Below are 21,507 nucleotides of genomic sequence, written 5' to 3' on the forward strand. Positions count from 1 at the left end.
CTGCAGTGTGCAGACTGAACAGTAGGTCAGGGAGGAAGACTGGGTGGAAGACGATGCAGGGGACGATGAGGTCCTAGACCCCACATGGAATGAAGGTCGTGCCACTGACTTTCACAGTTCGGAGGAAGAGGCAGTGGTGAGACCGAGCCAACAGCGTAGCAAAAGAGGGAGCAGTTTGCAAAAGCAGAACATGCGCCTGCTACTGCCCGCCGCCATCTGGGACCGAGCACCCCAAAGGCAGCTTCAAGGAGTTCCCTGGCATGGCACTTCTTCAAACAATGTGCTGACGACAAGACCCGAGTGGTTTGCACGCTGTGCCATCAGAGCCTGAAGCGAGGCATTAACGTTCTGAACCTTAGCACAACCTGCATGACCAGGCACCTGCATGCAAAGCATGAACTGCAGTGGAGTAAACACCTTAAAAACAAGGAAGTCACTCAGGCTCCCCCTGCTACCTCTTCTGCTGCTGCCGCCTCGGCCTCTTCTGCAGCTGCCGCCGCCTCGGCCTCTTCTGCAGCTGCCGCCGCCTCGGCCTCTTCCTCCGCCTCTGGAGGAACGTTGGCACCTGCCGCCCAGCAAACATGGGATGTACCACCAACACCACCACCTGCGTCACCAAGCATCTCAACCATGTCACACGCCAGCGTTCAGCTCTCCATCTCACAAACATTTGAGAGAAAGTGTAAATTCCCACCTAGCCACCCTCGATCTCTGGCCCTGAATGCCAGCATTTCTAAACTACTGGCCAATGAAATGCTGTCATTTAGGCTGGTGGACACAGACAGCTTCAAACAGCTCATGTCGCTTGCTGTCCCACAGTATGTTGTTCCCAGCCGGCACTACTTCTCCAAGAGAGCCGTGCCTTCCCTGCACAACCAAGTATCCGATAAAATCAAGTGTGCACTGCGCAACGCCATCTGTGGCAAGGTCCACCTAACCACAGATATGTGGACCAGTAAGCACGGCCAGGGACGCTTTATCTCCCTAACTGCACACTGGTTAAATGTAGTGGCGGCTGGGCCCCAGGCGGAGAGCTGTTTGGCGCACGTCCTTCCGCCGCCAAGGATCGCAGGGCAACAGTCTTTGCCTCCTGTTGCTACCTCCTCCTACTCAGCTTCCTCCTCCTCTTCTTCCACCTGCTCATCCATTCAGCCACACACCTTCACCACCAACATCAGCACAGCCCGGGGTAAACGTCAGCAGGCCATTCTGAAACTCATATATTTGGGGGACAGGCCCCACACCGCACAGGAGTTGTGGCGGGGTATAGAACAACAGACCGACGAGTGGTTGCTGCCGGTGAGCCTCAAGCCCGGCCTGGTGGTGTGCGATAATGGGCGAAATCTCGTGGCAGCTCTGGGAATAGCCGGTTTGACGCACATCCCTTGACTGGCGCATGTGCTGAATTTGGTGGTGCAGAAGTTCATTCACAACTACCCCTACATGTCAGAGCTGCTGCATAAAGTGCGGGCGGTCTGTTCGCGCTTCTGGTCGTGGTGGTGTTAGTGGACCCTCTGGTGCTGGGAGAGGACGTGGCCTTTCTGCCACAGCCACACGTCCTAGTGTACCAACTACCTCAGGTCCCAGTAGCCGCCATAATTTACAGCGATATTTGGTGGGGCCCAATGCCGTTCTAAGGATGGTAAGGCCTGAGCAGGTACAGGCATTAGTCAATTGGGTGGCCGACAGTGGATCCAGCACGTTCACATTATCTCCCACCCAGTCTTCTGCAGAAAGCGCACAGATGGCGCCTGAAAACCAACCCCATCAGTCTGTCACATCACCCCCATGCATACCAGGGAAACTGTCTGAGCCTCAAGTTATGCAGCAGTCTCTTATGCTGTTTGAAGACTCCGCTGGCAGGGTTTCCCAAGGGCATCCACCTAGCCCTTCCCCAGCGGTGAAAGACATAGAATGCACTGGCGCACAACCACTTATGTTTCCTGATGATGAGGACATGGGAATACCACCTCAGCACGTCTCTGATGATGACGAAACACAGGTGCCAACTGCTGCGTCTTTCTGCAGTGTGCAGACTGAACAGTAGGTCAGGGATCAAGACTGGGTGGAAGACGATGCAGGGGACGATGAGGTCCTAGACCCCACATGGAATGAAGGTCGTGCCACTGACTTTCACAGTTCGGAGGAAGAGGCAGTGGTGAGACCGAGCCAACAGCGTAGCAAAAGAGGGAGCAGTTTGCAAAAGCAGAACATCCGCCTGCTACTGCCCGCCGCCATCTGGGACCGAGCACCCCAAAGGCAGCTTCAAGGAGTTCCCTGGCATGGCACTTCTTCAAACAATGTGCTGACGACAAGACCCGAGTGGTTTGCACGCTGTGCCATCAGAGCCTGAAGCAAGGCATTAACGTTCTGAACCTTAGCAAAACCTGCATGACCAGGCACCTGCATGCAAAGCATGAACTGCAGTGGAGTAAACACCTTAAAAACAAGGAAGTCACTCAGGCTCCCCCTGCTACCTCTTCTGCTGCTGCCGCCTCGGCCTCTTCTGCAGCTGCCGCCGCCTCGGCCTCTTCTGCAGCTGCCGCCGCCTCGGCCTCTTCCTCCGCCTCTGGAGGAACGTTGGCACCTGCCGCCCAGCAAACATGGGATGTACCACCAACACCACCACCTGCGTCACCAAGCATCTCAACCATGTCACACGCCAGCGTTCAGCTCTCCATCTCACAAACATTTGAGAGAAAGTGTAAATTCCCACCTAGCCACCCTCGATCTCTGGCCCTGAATGCCAGCATTTCTAAACTACTGGCCAATGAAATGCTGTCATTTAGGCTGGTGGACACAGACAGCTTCAAACAGCTCATGTCGCTTGCTGTCCCACAGTATGTTGTTCCCAGCCGGCACTACTTCTCCAAGAGAGCCGTGCCTTCCCTGCACAACCAAGTATCCGATAAAATCAAGTGTGCACTGCGCAACGCCATCTGTGGCAAGGTCCACCTAACCACAGATATGTGGACCAGTAAGCACGGCCAGGGACGCTTTATCTCCCTAACTGCACACTGGTTAAATGTAGTGGCGGCTGGGCCCCAGGCGGAGAGCTGTTTGGCGCACGTCCTTCCGCCGCCAAGGATCGCAGGGCAACAGTCTTTGCCTCCTGTTGCTACCTCCTCCTACTCAGCTTCCTCCTCCTCTTCTTCCACCTGCTCATCCATTCAGCCACACACCTTCACCACCAACATCAGCACAGCCCGGGGTAAACGTCAGCAGGCCATTCTGAAACTCATATATTTGGGGGACAGGCCCCACACCGCACAGGAGTTGTGGCGGGGTATAGAACAACAGACCGACGAGTGGTTGCTGCCGGTGAGCCTCAAGCCCGGCCTGGTGGTGTGCGATAATGGGCGAAATCTCGTGGCAGCTCTGGGAATAGCCGGTTTGACGCACATCCCTTGACTGGCGCATGTGCTGAATTTGGTGGTGCAGAAGTTCATTCACAACTACCCCGACATGTCAGAGCTGCTGCATAAAGTGCGGGCGGTCTGTTCGCGCTTCTGGCGTTCACATCCTGCCGCTGCTCGCCTGTCTGCGCTACAGCGTAACTTCGGCCTTCCCGCTCACCGCCTCATATGTGACGTGCCCACCAGGTGGAACTCCACCTTGCACATGCTGGACAGACTGTGCGAGCAGCAGCAGGCCATAGTGGAGTTTCAGCTGCAGCACGCACGGGTCAGTCGCACTGCGGAACAGCACCACTTCACCACCAATGACTGGGCCTCCATGCGAGACCTGTGTGCCCTGTTGCGCTGTTTCGAGTACTCCACCAACATGGCCAGTGGCGATGACGCCTCTATCAGCGTTACAATACCACTTCTATGTATCCTTGAGAAAACACTTAGGGCGATGATGGAAGAGGAGGTGGCCCAGGAGGAGGAGGAGGAGGAGGAGGAGGAGGCAGAGGGGTCATTTTTAGCACTTTCAGGCCAGTCTCTTAGAAGTGACTTAGAGGGAGGTTTTTTGCAACAGCAGAGGCCAGGCACAAATGTGGCCAGACAGGGCCCACTACTGGAGGACGAGGAGGATGAGGATGAGGATGAAGCATGGTCACAGTGGGGTGGCACCCAACGCAGCTCGGGCCCATCACTGGTGCGTGGCTGGGGGGAAACGCAGGAACGCACACGATACGCCTCCCACAGAGGACAGCTTGTCCTTACCTCTGGGCAGCCTGGCACACATGAGCGACTACATGCTGCAGTGCCTGCGCAACGACAGCAGAGTTGCCCACATTTTAACGTGTGCGGACTACTGGGTTGCCACCCTGCTGGATCCACGGTACAAAGACAATGTGCCCACCTTACTTCCTGCACTGGAGCGTGATAGGAAGATGCGCGAGTACAAGCGCACGTTGGTAGACGCACTACTGAGAGCATTCCCAAATGTCACAGGGGAACAAGTGGAAGCCCAAGGCGATTATTTTATTTTTATTTTAATTCATTTCCCTATCCACATTTGTTTGCAGGGGATTTACCTACATGTTGCTGCCTTTTGCAGCCCTCTAGCTCTTTCCTGGGCTGTTTTACAGCCTTTTTAGTGCCGAAAAGTTCGGGAACCCGAACATTTCCGGGAAGTTCGGCCGAACTTCTCGAACCCAAACATCCAGGTGTTCGCTCAACTCTAGTTAAGACCACATGACATTGTATTGATTTTGTTATTTTATTATATGTATTTTTCTCTTCTGTTTGTAGATGAGAAGATGTTGACATTGTCTGCCAAAACTGGGGCAACATAAAATGTTTCTTTGTATTGGGACGGGATGATTTTCGGAGTGAGCTGTGCTTGTACCCAGGGAATGTATGACAATGTGTGAGGGTGCTGCTGAGTCGCATGAAGGCAGACGGCAGGGGTCACGACATGCGCTGTAGCATGTAAAGTGTGTGTGCATCCTAAGAGCTTATTAGACATATTAACAGCAAGGTAAATGCATAAAACTGAGGTACTGAGTGTGTGGAGAGAAATCACTTACATGTTTATAATGTTTCATGTTTTATATAATGTGTATGGAGCTCCAGGAAACAGTTTTTGTTATACAGGTGAAACTCGATAAATTTTGAATATCGTGCAAAGTTCATATATTTCAGTAATGCAACTTAAAGGGGTTGTCCAGGTTCAGAGCTGAACCTGGACATCCCTCCATTTTCACCCCGGCAGCCCCCCTGACATGAGCATCGGAGCAGTTCATGCTCCGATGCTCTCCTTTGCCCTGCGCTAAATCACGCAGAGCAAAGGCATTTTTCTGAGTTCCAGTGACATACCGGGCTCTCTATGGGGCTGACAGGCAGCCCGGTGACGTCACCGGCACTGATGGGCGGGATTTGGCTCTGCCCTAGCCAGTAAAATGGCTAGGGCAGAGCTAAAGCCCGCCCCTCAGAGCCGGTGACGTCACCGAACACACTGCTGGGCGGAAGTTACCGCCCGGCAGTGTGTTATTGAAAACACAAGAGCCTGTGCCCTGCGCGATCTAGCGCAGGGCACTGGAGCGCATCGGAGCATGAGATGCTCCGATGCTAGGCTCAGGAGGGCTGCCGGGGTGAAAATAAGGGTATGTCCGGGTTCAGCTCTGAACCCGGACAACCCCTTTAAAAGGTGAAACTAACACATGAGACTCAGGCAAAGCGAGATATTTCAAGCCTTTAGGCCCCTTTCACACGGGCGAGATTTCCGCGCGGGTGCGATGCGTGAGTTGAACGCATTGCACCCGCACTGAATCCTGACCCATTCATTTCTATGGGGCTGTTCACATGAGCGGTGATTTTCACGCATCACTTATGCGTTGCGTGAAAATCGCAGCATGTTCTATATTCAGCGTTTTTCACGTAACGCAGGCCCCATAGAAATGAATGGGGTTGCGTGAAAATCGCAAGCATCCGCAAGCAAGTGCGGATGCGGTGCGATTTCCACGCATGGGTTCTAGGTGACAGTCTATTCACTGTATTATTTTCCCTTATAACATGGTTATAAGGGAAAATAATAGCATTCTGACTACAGAATGCTTAGTATAATAGTGCTGGGAGGGTTAAAAAAAATAAAAAAAGTTAACTCACCTTATCCCCATGATCGCCTAGTTCCCGGTCGGTCTGTTCTTTAGCTGTGGCTAAAGGACCTGTGGTGATGTCAGATCACATGCTCCATCACCATGGTGATGGACCATGTGATTGGAGCATGTGATCTGACATCACCAAAGGTCATTCAGCCCACAGCTAAAGAACAGACCGGGATCTACACGATCATGGGGATAAGGTGAGTTAACTTTTTTATTTTTTTTAACCCTTCCAGCGCTATTATACTAAGCATTCTGTATTCAGAATGCTATTATTTTCCCTTATAACCATGTTATAAGGGAAAATAATACAATCTTCAGAACATCAATCCCAAGCCCGAACTTCTGTGAAGAAGTTCGGGTTTGGGTACCAAACATGCGCGATTTTTCTCACGCGAGTGCAAAACGCATTACAATGTTTTGCACTCGCGCGGAAAAATCGCGGGTGTTTCCGCAACGCACCCGCACATTTTTCCGCAACGCCCGTGTGAAACCAGCCTTATTGGTTATAATTTGGATGATGATTATGGTTTACAGCTTATGAAACCCCAAAGTCACAATCTCAGGTCCCCTTTGCTCAGGGGGTACGGACTAATTATCTGACTAGAGTGTGAGACTTTGAGACTAGAATATTGAACCTTTTCACAAAATTCTAATTTTAAGTTGCATTACTGAAATAAATGAACTTTTGCACGATATTCTAATTTTTCAAGTTTAACCTGTAAGTTCAGTGAGCTCAGATGTGTGCATTAAATGGGTCCTTTATGTTTGTTACTATGTTCGATTATGAGTTAAAAGTTATTGTAACGGACCGTTTCAGCAGACAAGGGGTTAAAATCCGTTTAGGCGATATGCCCCTTTCTGAGAGACAGGCACAGCTACTGCAGAACACCAACCTCCCGAACTGGATACAAAATAGCACTCCAAACTGGAACCTTGCGAATAGCTGCCAGCAGACGAACAGGAAAAGTGTACAGTCAGCTTACTCTCCTGGCAATCAGTCTCTAACAGCATATAGGGAATCCCCCCAATAACGAGACAAGGCTCCGTCTTGAGGGTCAGCAGTGGTCTGACTGTACTTCAAGTACAGCCTCTTTTATTGATAAAAAACAAACATAGTACTGCCCACAGGGTTTTGATATCCAACCAATCAGTAATTCACAACACACACAATGTAAATACAGCAACCAATCGTTCCCGCCCCCTAGAGGACCAGAAGGGAGACTGCGACACAGGACAGATACAACATATCTCCACAATGCATCATGGTTTCCTCCTCTCTGCCTGGGAGACAACCGAGGGCAATCCAATTATCTCTCAGGACAAAGGGGAGATCGCCAATACACATGTGGAGACAACAGGACAGACATCACCATTCAAACACACAATGGGACAATAGAACCACACCCAGCATATTCCTCCCAAGCTGACAAGTTACACTTATTATAAGTTGTTACAACTTTGTGAGGTTACATTGTCCATACATATAACTTACATCAATTTAAACAGTATAACTTGGGGAACAAACCTATCCAAAATTCCCTGGAATAGGTTCAGGGGTTTAAAAGTTAGTAGGGGCCATAATCCTGAGGCAAGAGGCTTTTAAACAGCCCTCTCCAAAACCCAGTGGCGAGGTTGGTTTCGCCACAGTTATGTTTATTACTTAGGCTACTTTCACATTGGCGTTTTGGATTTCCGTTTGTGAGATCCGTTCAGGGCTCCCACAATCGGTCCAAAACGGATCAGTTTTGCCCTAATGCATTCTGAATGAAAAAGGATCAGAATGCATCAGTTTGCCTCCGTTCCGTCTCCATTCCGCTCTGGAGGCGGCTTACAGCGTTTTGGTTTTGGAGGCAAACGGATCCGTCCTGGCACACAATGTAAGTCAATGGGGACGGATCCTTTTTAACTGACACTATGTCTTGACGATGTCTTGGCTATGTTACAGATAATACAAACGGATCCGTTCTGAACGGATGCATGCGGTTGTATTATCTGAACGGAAGCGTTCGTGCAGATCCATGACTGATCCGCACAAAACGCGAGTGTGAAAGTAGCCTTATTAAATGTGGACCCGAGATCTGACCTCATGTGTTGCCAAATAGAAAACTGACTGAGGAAGGTCACACAGTCCGACCAGGAGGGGTGACCATAGATGACATAGAGGGGAGGGAGCAGCTAACTCCAACTCCACGGTCTCAAGAACTCTGAAAAGCCTACTAGACACTGGGGAACCACGTGAATCCACTACAGTACTATTGTGGTGTGTGGATGAATTGTTGTCATGTTGTGCCGCAGTGGAAGAGTCATGTTGAATCAAAGTCACTTCTTTTATTTTGGCTGCAAATGGGTGTAAGGCTTCAAAGGAGGAATTTCAGCTTTGTTAAAGGGACACTGTATGTCTCTGGGCATTAAACATCCGAGACCTAGTAGTCGTAAAGCCATGGACAAAGTCCCACTACCAAAATCTACGTGCCTATTTTAGTATTGTTGCTTCTGGATACGTGATGCCTCGGGTACAACGGCCCCTTTGTTTGCATGCCTTATTTTAGATCTCTTTACCATCACTCCGAAACCCAAATTCATCACTGCCCCCCATGGTAACGATCCCTAATACATTAACCGGTCAAGCCATGGGGGTTCTCATATAAGAGAATTCCCTTGGACACTACTGTGCCACTCTGGATCCCATAATCCTGGGATCCCTTACCCGTGTACGAGCGGTTGCAGCTGAGCTCATTAAAGGAAATGTGTCACCAAAAATTTTACCGGCCAGTTAAAACCAGATAGTAGCATATCTCCTTTTTTTATTAATCTCTTTTTATTTTCTGATTGCAGATTTATTTATTCCATTTTCTGAACATGGTTATGGGGGCGGCCATCTTGCCTAAGATGTTCTTAACAGCATTTACAAAGCATTAAAAAATATCTTTACGGCAGCCCCATGGTCCATAGACACAATGGTCAGGAGGGGACCTCATTGACTTCTATGGGAGAGTCTTCTAGGCATGCTCAGTGTCCTGTGCAGACGTCATTGTACAAGGAAAGAATAGATAAGCATTATCTGTCATTGCAATCCTGCCTGTAATGATATTACCTTTGTGTCTAGATAAGCAGATAACTGCTGTAGAGTGATCTGTACAAAGAAGTGGCGCCTATTATTAGGCTTAGTGGCCAGTGCGAAAACTGCAGGATGTTATGTCTTTTGTTTAAATATAGATATTAACATAGCAACCTAAAAATAACACCACAAAAAATTCTTTAAAAATATGTAAAACATAAAAATGTGGTCATTTTCTGATGACACATTTCCTTTAAGAAGAAAGAGGAGCCCTCTTATATTACAAGTGCCCCACTTGGTGTCTGAAACCTTACAGCAAGCCCAGACCAGACACCTTTCTACGGCCAGACTCACCAAATACGAGGTTTCGCTCCTCACACCTCCAATCTCGTTATTAAGCGTTGCAATGTTCTGAATCAGCCACCTTGCTGCCAGTGGATTCAGAAAAAGGGCGAAGAGAGAGTGGAAAACAGACCCTAATTTTTCAATCAGCCAGCGAGGAGTACCAATTTGACATGGCACACAGGCATGACTGCCAGACATTGACAGAGGTGGAAACTAAAGGGTTACCAAATATTACTAATGTACTACCACTGAGTATTTTGTAGATGGCTTCAGATCATGGGACAACGACCAAGGAAGATTCCTCAAAATGGTAAGGCAGTGATACAGAAACCACTCCCTTGTATTCGTTCTGCACAGGAGGCTGAGCTGAAGGCATTCACAGCAGCGTGTAAACTGGGTAAGGGAAAAGAGGTGAACATCTATATGGACCAGAGGTATGGGTTTGGTATAGCACATCATTTTGGAGCCATTTGGCGAATCCGCATCTTCTGGACCTCTGCAGTTAAAGGGAACCCGTCATCAACTGTATGCTGACCTTACTGAGGGCCGCAAATAGTGACAGAAATGCTGATGTCAGCGGTGTGTCAGTCATGAGCTAAAAGTAAGTGGTTGCTGAGAACCAGCATCATAATCATTGCAGCCCAGGACCTGAGAAGAGTCAAATCTACCTGAGAAGAGTCCTGGTTATTCATAATCTCCTGCTCTCCCCGTCCATCTGCTGATGATCGGCAGTTCTCTCCTAGAGAGAAAGGGAGAAAACTAGGTAGAAGACGTCAGTCATCAGCAGGTGGGCAGGAGAGCAGGAATTCATGAATAACCAGGACTCTTCTCAGGTGGCCGTGACTCTTTTCCAAGCCCAGTCTGCAATGATTGTGATGTTGGTTCTCGGCATACACTTAGTTTTAATTTTCAAATGATAAACCGCTGAAAACTCGCCTGTCTCTACTTTATACATAAAGCATATATTATAGCATAAAGTTGATGACAGGTTCCCTTTAGGCTTAGAAAGAATGCTGTTAGACGCTATTATTGAAGGTGTCAGCACATACCATAGAGCAAAGCCCTGTGGTTATTGGGAATGCCCTGGCAGAACAGGTGGCCAAAAAGGCAGTATTACTCACCTTGATGGTAGCTGCCTCATCTGCTAAGACTGCAGTTGACTTAGAATTGGTACATACCGTTCAGAACCAGATATCCCTTCAAGAAAAATAAGTATGGATGGAGGGAAGTCACATACAAGGAAAAGGAGGGCTGTGGCACTAGACTCTTCTTGCCACGTTGTTTGTTCCCTATGATGGCTGACCTGGCTCGCTCCATGGTTTACAACTTCAAGAGAGTGATGTCTTGCAGAACTGGCTTGTCCCAGGGTTTCTGAATGCAACTGCTCAATTTGTGCAGGGATGCCTTATATGTGCAAGGCATAACCCAGGCAGGCCTACCTAAGTTCCAAGGAGATGTACCCCGAAACCAAATTAGCCATTTTAGAGATTGCAGGTGGACTACATTCAGCCACATGCTTCCAAATATGTTTTTGGTCTGTGCAAATTTATTATTGGGGTGGCCCAAAGCCTGGCCTGTAAACAAAGCAAAAGCCAAGACGACAGCCAAGAAACTAGTGAGTGAACTAGTCTGTAGTGGCAGGGTGGAATGCTTAAATGGCACCCTAAAAATGAAAACTCAAGAGGTGTATGGAGGAAAGTCAGTTGCCATGGAGCATTTAGCTATTGCTATCTAATCTGTCAGGATCAACCCAAGAGTAAGACAAAAACACTCCCCACATGAGATACTCTTTGAGAGTGTCCCCAAGACAGGGTTGTACTTTCTCTAGCCACTCATGGCTCACTGTCCCTGGACATCCAGGAACTGCATAAGCATCTAACTGAAACTCACAACCGTGTTCTTTCTTCCATCCCAGATCTCAACTGTATGCAGGAAACTCATGATTTAAAGCCTGGAGACTGGGTGATGGCAAAGGGACACATCAGGAAGTCTTTATAGCCAAGATATAATAAGCCCTCCCAAGTACAGTCACCTCTGTACAGACATTGGATCCATGAGAGTCACCTACTGATAGTGTGACTTCTAGGACTGACCATACTGCCACCACAGACTCAGCCTCCAAATGACAACTGGGCCAATATGTTTTTCAAGCATCATCTAGTCCTAGTAAATGTATAAATTTGAGGGACTGGATTTTGGAAATACTGTATTTGGGGGTGACTGGTACTACTCCTCCTCCCAGGTATGATGCTCTCTACATACAGAACACAACTTAATGATTGGGTGAAGAGTTAGGAAAGTCCCCCTGCTGCCACTAGGGTAGTGGAAAGTAGTTGGCTGTTGATAAGTGTAAATGAGAAAAAGGGAGGAAAATGATAGAGATGGTTTCTGCATTTACAATACATCTCACCCATCCCCCTTCATCTCTCTTATTGTAGGGCTTATAAGCTGTTGAATTAGGGTTTCCATAACACCCCTCTCTCACACAGACTGCTACTCATGATTAATAATGGAAAGATTCAGACTCCAGCACTCACTTTTTTGAAGTGTCAAGTTCTCCGTCTTTATTTAGCAATTGTGCACAGACAATACAAGGCTCAATTCTCTCTGGTGTAGGCTGTTGACGCGTTTTGAAAGGTTCTTATTCGTATTGTTACGAATAAGAACCTTTCGAAACGCGTCAACAGCCTACACCAGAGAGAATTGAGCCTTGTATTGTCTGTGCACAATTGCTAAATAAAGACGGAGAACTTGACACTTCAAAAAAGTGAGTGCTGGAGTCTGAATGTTTCCATTATTTCTCTGTACCTGCAAAGGAGGTTGAAAAACCAAGGCACCGAGCACGCAGACATATACTATTGTGGAAATAATGAGCCGGGATTTCTACCCTACATGCTACTCATGATTCCCTTTCTCACACAGACCGCTCCCCATGGTTCCCCCTCTCTCACAAACACCGCTCCTCACGGTTCCCCCTCTCACACAAACACTGATCCTCACTGTTCTCCTCTCTCTCACACAGACCTCTCCCCATGGTTCCCCCTCTCTCACACAGAACGCTCCCCATGGTTCCCCCTCTCTCACACAGACCTCTCGCCATGGTTCCCCCTCTCTCACACAGACCGCTCCCCATGGTTCTCCCTCTCTCACACAGACCGTTCTCCATGGTTCCCTCTCTCACACAGACCGTTTCCCATGGTTCTCCCTCTCTCACACAGACCGCTCCCCATGGTTCTCCCTCTCTCACACAGACCGCTTCCCATGGTTCCCCCTCTCTCACACAGACCGCTCCCCATGGTTTCTCCTCTCTCACACAGACCACTCTCCCTGGTTTTCCCTCTCTTACAAAGACCGCTCCCCATGTTTCTCCCTCTCTCACACAGACACTCCCCATGGTTCTCACTCTCTCACACAGACCGTTCTCCATGGTTCCCCCTCTCTCATAAACACCGCTCCCCATGGTTCCCCCTCTCTCACACAGACCGCTCCCCATGATTTATCCTCTCTCACACAGACCGCTCCCCATGGTTCCCTCTCTCACACAGACTGCTCTCAATGTTTCCCCCTCTGTCACACAGACCGCTCCCCATGGGTTCTCCCTCTCTCAAACAGACCGCTCCTCATGGTTCCCCCTCTCTCACACAGACCACTCCTCATGGTTCCCCCTCTCTCAAACAGACCACTCCTCATGGTTCCCCCTCACTCACACAGACTCTTCCCCATGGTTTCCCTCTCTAACACAGACCTCTCACACTTTCTCACACAGACCGCTCCCCATGGTTCTCCCTCTCTCACACAGACCGCTCCCCATGGTTCTCCCTCTCTCAAACAAACCACTCCCCATGGTTCCCTCTCACTCACACAGACTCTTCCCCATGGTTTCCCTCTCTAACACATACCTCTCACACTGTCTCACACAGACCGTGCCTCATGGTTCCCCCTCTCTCGCACAGGCAGCACTAAATTTTCCCCCTTTATTCATGCAGAGTAAGCCCTTTACCTCCCGGATCACATGACCATCCTCTACTCCTTACATACCGTCTGGACTGTGTATGAAGCTTTTAGTTTGGTGCAGCACTAATGTGTTTCTCTAAAGCTCATGAAGCGCACACATTTCTATAACCTGTTCATGAGAAGATGTTCATATAAGCTAGACAGAACTGAATGCTGCATTCGAGGTGCATGCTGTGTCCAGGGGGGTCTCTTTTTTGTTCCTGGATTTTCCCGGACATTCCTAGGAGAGTTGGCAGTATGGACTGATCACATGGCCATGACATCATCACACTTCCTTTAGCTCATCACAGCTTGAAATCGGACTCCTCCCACACATGTAACAGATCAGATGGTCATGACCCCTCCGCCCACAATCCCTGACTCATGTGCACTAGCATTAGGGAGAAGGGGAGGGAACATGAACACTTTCCAAAATGTAGAAGACTTGTTTTTGTTTTTTGTATTTTAGCTTTGCAACTGTGACATGTAATGAGAAATGATTTTGGAACCACTCTGCCAACCAACTGAACATGCAGTGTTCTGTAATCCACAGACATCATGGAGCTGAGCAGATTGCTATATATTAAATAATATAGTATAACTTATCCAAAAAAGAGAAAAATACAGATTGCAAATCCATGCAATATTTTTTGTCCAGCCAAAACCTGGCATTTATGCCGGAAAGTGGTGAGATCACCTCCAGACCTCATTACAGTCAATGGGGATCCGGCAGAGAACTGTAACTGCTCTCTGCTGGAACAGCCTGCCAAATCTGCTGCCAAGATGTGAGTGAAGCCTTAGGCAGCAGGTCTGACAATGACGCTCGAGTCCTGTCACATTTTGTACAATGACTCCTCTCCTCTGTGAGTTCTCTGATGTTTAAGAAAACCCGATTTCCAGCTAAAACACTTTCCACATTCTGAACATGAAAATGGCTTCTCGCCTGTGTGTATCCTAAGATGTTCCACAAGATTTGATTTCTTACTACAACATTTTCCACAGACTGAGCATGAAAATGGCTTCTTCTCAGTGTGTGCATTCAGATGGTGAATAAAACTTGACTTGCGGGTGAAACATTTCCCACATTCTGGACATGTACTTGGCTTTCTGTCTGTGTGAGTTCTTAGATGCTTTATAAGACTTGATTTGTGGCTGAAACATTTCCCACATTCTGAACATGAAAATGGCTTCTCTCCTGTGTGAGTTCTTAGATGCACCATAAGATTTGAATACTTGCTAAAAAATTTCCCACATTCTGAACATGATAACGGCAACTCCTCTCTGTGACTTCTTAGATGTTCCACAAGACTTGATTTCTGACTAAATTCCTCCCCACATTGAGGACATAGAAATGGTTCTGCCCCTGAGTGAGTTTTCTGATGTTTTTCAAGGGCAGATTTTTGTCTAAAGCATTTTCCACATTCTGAGCACGAAAATGGCTTCTCTCCTGTGTGAACCCTTAGATGCTTCACAAGATTTGATTTCTGGCTAAAACACTTTTCACATTCAGAACATGAAAATGGCTTTTCCCCTGTGTGGCTTCTTAAATGTTCCATAAGGCTTGATTTCTTACTAAAGCATTTCCCACATTCTGAACATGAAAATGGCTTCTCTCCTGTGTGAAGTCTTATATGTTCCACAAGGTTTGATTTTTGACTAAAACACATCCCACATTCGGGACATGAAAATGGCTTCACCCCGCTGTGAGTTTTCTGATGTTTTACAAGAACTGATTTCTTGCTAAAACATTTCCCACATTCAAGACATGAAAATGGATTCTCCCCTGTGTGAATTCTTAGATGATGACCAAAAGCTGATTTCTGGGCAAAACATTTTCCACATTCCGAACATGAATATGGCTTCTCTCCTGTGTGAATTCTTAGATGCTCAGTAAGATTTGATTTCTGACCAAAATACTTCCCACATTGATCACATGAAAAGGGCTTCTCTACCGAGTGAGTTCTTTGATGTCTCTCAAGAGAAGCTTTATACTGAAAGCATTTTCCACATTCCAGACATGAAAATGACTTTTCATCTTCATGAATTCTCTCATGCAAAGAAAGATTAGAATTCTTTTTCAGAGGTTTTCTAAATGAAAACATTTCCTCCTGTCTTTGTCCAGTTCTTGGTTTGTAAACCAGTGGTTGATTAGCTGAAGGTTTCTTGTGACTTGCAGTATGGGTGAATAGATCTCCGCTGTGAAGGACTAAGGGTACATTAGGAGTTATTGAATTGTCTTGTGTGGTATTGCTATTGTCTGCTTCATGAAAGGGAGATAAAAAGAGATGTTCAAGGGGGCCATCCATCTCCTCTTCACCTGAAAAATTAAACAAAATGTTTTTTGTTTTGTTTTTTCTAAACAAATTGACTTAAAAAGATTATGGGCAAAAAAATGTTACGTGAGGTAGAGAAGAGAGAGAGGAAGGAAACAGGAGAGGAAACACCAGGAATGTGAGTAGTGGTAGTAGACCAAATGGACGTAAAATCATGTTTTAAACTCTTCCTGTATACTTATGCATCTCTTAAGGTTTTTCAACCATTCTCAAAGACTGCTAATGGGATTATAAATGGTAATAGAAGTAGTAGTAGAAGAAGTAGAATGTATGTAGCAGCCATGTACAGCAAAGTTTATTATGACCAAGGTATTCAGGCTGCGATTAAGCCCTTCGTGACCTCCACCTTATATTTACGGCGGAAGTTACGTCTTTAAACATAATTGGTACTGCAATGTCTGAAATATTAAAATATCACGTTATTTATCACAGTGCAGAGAAAAAAATTCCCCATTGCTAGAATTATAAAAAAAATGTTGTCACCTTTCTTTCCAAAAAAGTTAGTAAAAAAGTTGTATGTACCCTAATATAGAATAATACAGCTCCATTGGCAGAAATATTAAAAAGTTATGCGTGTCAGAATCTGACATACACAAAGCAATTTATATATTTATTATTTTTTTCCTACTAAGGTTTTTTTTTTTTCATTTTTGGAAAGTACCATAGCATAACAAACTATATAAATTTTGGTATATTTTTACTGCAAAGTGAACACTGGAAAAGCAAAAGTCAAAAAGCAGAGGCTTTTTTTTTCCCATTTCCATCCCACATCATGTAAACTATTAAATGGTTCTATTAGAAAGTACAAATCATCCCCAAAAGAATAAGCCCTGATATGGATATGTCTACGGAAAAAGTTGCGACTTTTTAAAGCGAGAAAATAAAAATAAAAACATTGTCCCCAAAATTTGGTTGGTCTAAGGGTACTTTCACACTTGCATTTTTCTTTTCCGGCATAGAGTTCTGTCACAGGGGCTCTATACCGGAAAATAACTGATCAGGCATATCCACATGCATTCTGAATGGAGAGTAATCCGTTCAGTTTGCATCAGGACCAAAAGGTCCTGAGCATCAAGACCAAGCAGCAGCTCACTCTCCTGCATTACCTCCCCCATGATGTCGCTGCTGCTGTCAATCAGCAGCAGGGACGAGTCTTGGGGATCGGGAGCTGGTCCTGCAGGAGGCGGAGAGCTGATGCTGCTCAGAGCTGGGGCCACTGGCTTGTGTCACGAAAGCCACAACTGCCTTGGAGTCCTGAGACTAAATGGGGCGGCTGCCACACCCAAAAAAATCCCGGATGAGGTGGACTACCCTGACAGCTGTGCCCACCCCTCCGTGGGTAGAGGAGCAGCCCCGTGCTGGCAACGTTCCAACTCCCCTACCACGACCACAGATGCCAGCAAACCCACAGCTGCTCATGATCAGCAAAAAATTTATTTACAGCCCAAAAAACTATACAAAGAAAATAAAGAGGGAATTTGGGATGACTTTATTGGGTTTGGGACAATGGGGCACAAAGCAAATAAAATAGGGATTTAGAAAAATAGACAGCAAATGACTTTTTAGTTTTTTAGACGAAAGACTCTATCACAGCATAGTAATTCCTATCACACTACCTAACACCCTGCACTGGAACCTATCAGCAACACTATATCACTATCTAACCTACACTGATTATCTCCCACTAACTATCTGTATTATATACAGTTGCAAGTAAAAGTATGTGAACCCTTTGGAATTATATGGATTTCTGCACAAATTGGTCATAAAATTTGATCTGATCTTCATCTAAGTCACAACAATAGACAATCACAGTCTGCTTAAACTAATAACACACAAAGAATTAAATGTTACCATGTTTTTATTGAACACACCATGTAACCATTCACAGTGCAGGTGGAAAAAGTATGTGAACCCTTGGATTTAATAATTGGTTGAACCTCCTTTGGCAGCAATAACTTCAACCAAACGTTTCCTGTAGTTGCAGATCAGACGTGCACAACGGTCAGGAGTAATTCTTGACCATTCCTCTTTACAGAACGGTTTCAGTTCAGCAATATTCTTGGGATGTCTGGTGTGAATCGCTTTCTTGAGGTCCTGCCACAGCATCTCAATCGGGTTGAGGTCAGGACTCTGACTGGGCCACTCCAGAAGGTGTATTTTCTTCTGTTTAAGCCATTCTGTTGTTGATTTACTTCTATGCTTTGGGTCGTTGTCCTGTTGCAACACCCATCTTCTGTTGAGCTTCAGCTGGTGGACAGATGTCCTTAAGTTCACCTGCAAAATCTCTTGATAAACTAGGGAATTCATTTTTCCTTCGATGATAGCAATCCGTCCAGGCCCTGACGCAGCAAAGCAGCCCCAAACCATGATGCCCCACCACCATACTTCACAGTTGGGATGATGTTTTGATGTTGGTTTGCTGCGCCTCTTTTTCTCCACACATAGTGTTGTGTGTTTCTTCCAAACAACTCAACTTTGGTTTCATCTGTCCACAGAATATTTTGCCCATACTGCTGTGGAACATCCAGGTGCTCTTGTGCAAACTGTAAACATGATGAAATGTTTTTTTTTTGGACAGCAATGGCTTCCTCTGTGGTATCCTCCTATGAAATCCATTCTTGTTTAGTGTTTTACGTATCATAGATTCGCTAACAGGGATGTTAGCATATGCCAGAGACTTTTGTAAGTCTTCAGCTGACACTCTAGGATTCTTCTTCACCTCATTGAGCAGTCTGCACTGTGCTCTTGCAGTCATCTTTACAGGACGGCCACTCCTAGGGAGAGTAGCAGCAGTGCTGAACTTTCTCCATTTATAGACAATTTGTCTCACCGTGGACTGATGAACAGCAAGGCTTTTGGAGATGCTGTTATAAGCCTTTCCAGCTTTATGCAAGTCAACAATTCTTAATCGTAGGTCTTCTGAGAGCTCTTTTGTGCGAGGCATCATTCACATCAGCCAATGCTTCTTGTGAAAAGCAAACCCAGAACTGGTGTGTGTTTTTTATAGGGCAGGGCAGCTGTAACCAACACCTCCAATCTCATCTCATTGATTGGACTTCAGTTGGCTGACACCTCACTCCAATTAGCTCTTGGAGATGTCATTAGTCTAGGGCAGGGCTTGACAAATTTCCTTGGAATCTAGGAGCCAGCTAAAAAAGTTAGGAGCCGTTTTATTTTTTACCTTTTATAAAGCCTTTTTTTTTCAGCGACAAAAATAACACCTCTTAAATTAACATATAAAGAAGTCTAGACCCAAACAACATGGGCATTGTTTATTATCAGTGTGCTATGACGTCACTGTGTGTGTAATCCCTGCGCTGTGACGTCACTGTGTGTGTAATCCCTGCGCTGTGACGTCACTGTGTGTGTAATCCCTGCGCTGTGACGTCACTGTGTGTGTAATCCCTGCGCTGTGACGTCACTGTGTGTAATCCCTGCGCTGCAGCTGACTGAACTGAGATCCCTTCCCCAGGATGTTTGGTCCGGACTCATTCATCTCATAGAACTGCAGCTATGAAATCCACAGCGTATTGCAGCCAATACCAGCAAAATGGATAAAATTTTACCAAAAATCCTCACACTTCATAAAATCCACACAGAAATGAACCTACTGTGCACAATTCAAATCTGCACCGTGGTAATATAGGATTTTACCACGTGTAACTGAATTCCACAGCAAATCCACACGCTACATGTAGAGTTTGATATAAATTGAGTTTGATATATCAGATGATTTAGCCATTTTGGAGTCTTATGGCAGCTCCTAGGAGACCTGTGTGGTATACAGCCTGTCACCCAGCTTTCCTGAGGAGAACATATCTCAGTATGGGAACATATAGAGAAGTCATCAGATGATTTGGCCATTCAGCATTCTTAGTTCTCATAGGAGCTGCAACCCGGCTTTCCAAGACTCCTGAATGGGTAAATCATATGATAACGTATCTAAATGCTCCTATACGGAGATATATTCTCTTCAGGAGACCAGGAAAGCTGGGTGACAGACAGCCTGTATACCACACAGCTCTCCTAGGAGCTGCCACCCGGCTTTCTGTGTGGTATACAGGCTGCCACCCAGCTTTCCTAGAAAGGGACAGAACTAAGAAGTGGCCGAATGGTAACTGCAGGGATGGAGGACGGTGCAGGAATGGCCACCAGTTGTGGCTAGCAGGAGCTCCGGCCTAATGACAGCAGCAGGTGTGCAGCTCCCCCCTGGGTTCATGGCCGTAGCAGGCAGACATTACAAACTTAGTGCAGAGAGCCTCATTTACAGCAGCAGAGCCGGCCGGATTGTCTTACCTCCACTTGTCCGCGAGTGCAGCGCCGCTACCTGTGCTCCCGCTCTGCCTCCCCTGCACTAACTCCTCTCTCCCCCGCTGAGGCTCTCTGACCGGCACACGGGCTCTGATGATAAGTATCGGCCGGGCTCCTGTAAAGGCTTCGCCATTTTTAACTGCCCTGGAGATGACGCACGCTGCGACCGAGATGGCGAGAGAGAGTGGCCAAACCACGATGGAGCCGAAAGCTGAGGGGTCCGGGCAGGGTGGCAGTCCGAACCTGGGCGCGCGTGCCGCGCAAGTGATAAAAGAAAAAAAAAAAGGTTTCATTTTGCTAGCGGTCCTAACCCTCCAGTGTCTGCGCCCGGCTGCTGGGCCTATTTTCAAGCAGAGGCAAATACCCAGGCGCCAGGGCAAAATTCCTAGTCGCCATGGCGACCTGGCGCCTGGGATTTGTCGAGCCCTGGTCTAGGGGTTCACATAGTTTTTCCACCTGCACTGTGAATGTTTACATGGTGTGTTTAATAAAAACATGGTAACAATTTAATTCTTTGTGTGTTATTAGTTTAAGCAGACTGTGATTGTCTATTGTTGTGACTGAGATGAAGATCAGATCACATTTTATGACCAGTTTGTGCAGGAATCCATATTATTCAAAAGGGTTCACATACTTTTTCTTGCAACTGTATATGAGCTAACTAACTATCTAATTTAATTGAATAAGGATCCAGATAACTCAGCAAAGCACAGAGCACAGCAATGACACTGCTCTCTCTCTCTGTCAGACCTGCAAAAAACAACAGAAAATGGCTGCTGGGGAGGTTCTTATATAGTAAGGGGTCGGCAACTTTCCTATTGGTTGCTAGGGATGTTGCTAATCTCTGACATAGATATTGCAGCCTTTTCATTGGCCCACAAGCAGAAGCAGTGAGGGTACTGATGAAAAATAATCTAGAATATTTGCAATTACGAAGATCTAGCACTATATTCTAGATCTTCGCAAATTCTCGAAGTGCCGATATATTCGCAATCAACACTAATGATGAGGAGGTTTCTCTGAACTTCCTATCAGTTTTCCCATTAATAAAGACAATTACAGGCAAAAAAAGATTTACGATAGGCTCTTACCATTCACGGACACTGAAAGGGTTTTTTCGATTCCACTCGTTCCATCAGAACTTTCCTGCAAGATTAAGGACATGAGATAAAAAGGAAATGGAGCCTTAGATTCATATATTTGTACAGTTGTATCAGGTCTCCTCTCAAATATCTCCTCTCAAGACTAAATAAAGGTCATTACTTTTAATCTTTCCTCATAACTGAGGTTCTCCAGGCCCCTCATTACTTCCTGTTTCTCTACATATTCTAGAAAAGGGTGCACTAATGACTTGTGAAGTATTAAACATTATGGTGGTCTTTTAGACTGGTCTTAATATCCTCTATATC

At 46.5% G+C, this 21,507-nt stretch overlaps 1 protein-coding gene across 2 annotated transcripts in view; it reads right to left on the minus strand.

Moving 5' to 3' along the window:
• LOC122934749 (oocyte zinc finger protein XlCOF22-like) overlaps window positions 1-21,507 on the minus strand; it is a 39,387-nt gene that overhangs the window by 15,892 nt on the left and 1,988 nt on the right. Inside the window, exons 6-7 of one of the 2 annotated variants that reach the window (XM_044290430.1) lie at window positions 21,190-21,244; window positions 14,015-15,768 (exon numbers count right to left, since the gene is read on the minus strand). The exons of the other annotated variant lie outside the window; for it this stretch is intronic. Of the exons in view, the coding sequence (XP_044146365.1) occupies window positions 14,285-15,768; window positions 21,190-21,244 (1,539 nt within the window). The 3' untranslated portion in view covers window positions 14,015-14,284. Of the gene's footprint in view, window positions 1-14,014; window positions 15,769-21,189; window positions 21,245-21,507 lie in introns of those variants that run through there. 2 annotated transcript variants of the gene reach the window in all.

The sequence above is a fragment of the Bufo gargarizans genome, chromosome 4 (genome assembly GCF_014858855.1).
Source record: "Bufo gargarizans isolate SCDJY-AF-19 chromosome 4, ASM1485885v1, whole genome shotgun sequence".
Lineage (NCBI taxonomy): Eukaryota > Metazoa > Chordata > Amphibia > Anura > Bufonidae > Bufo > Bufo gargarizans.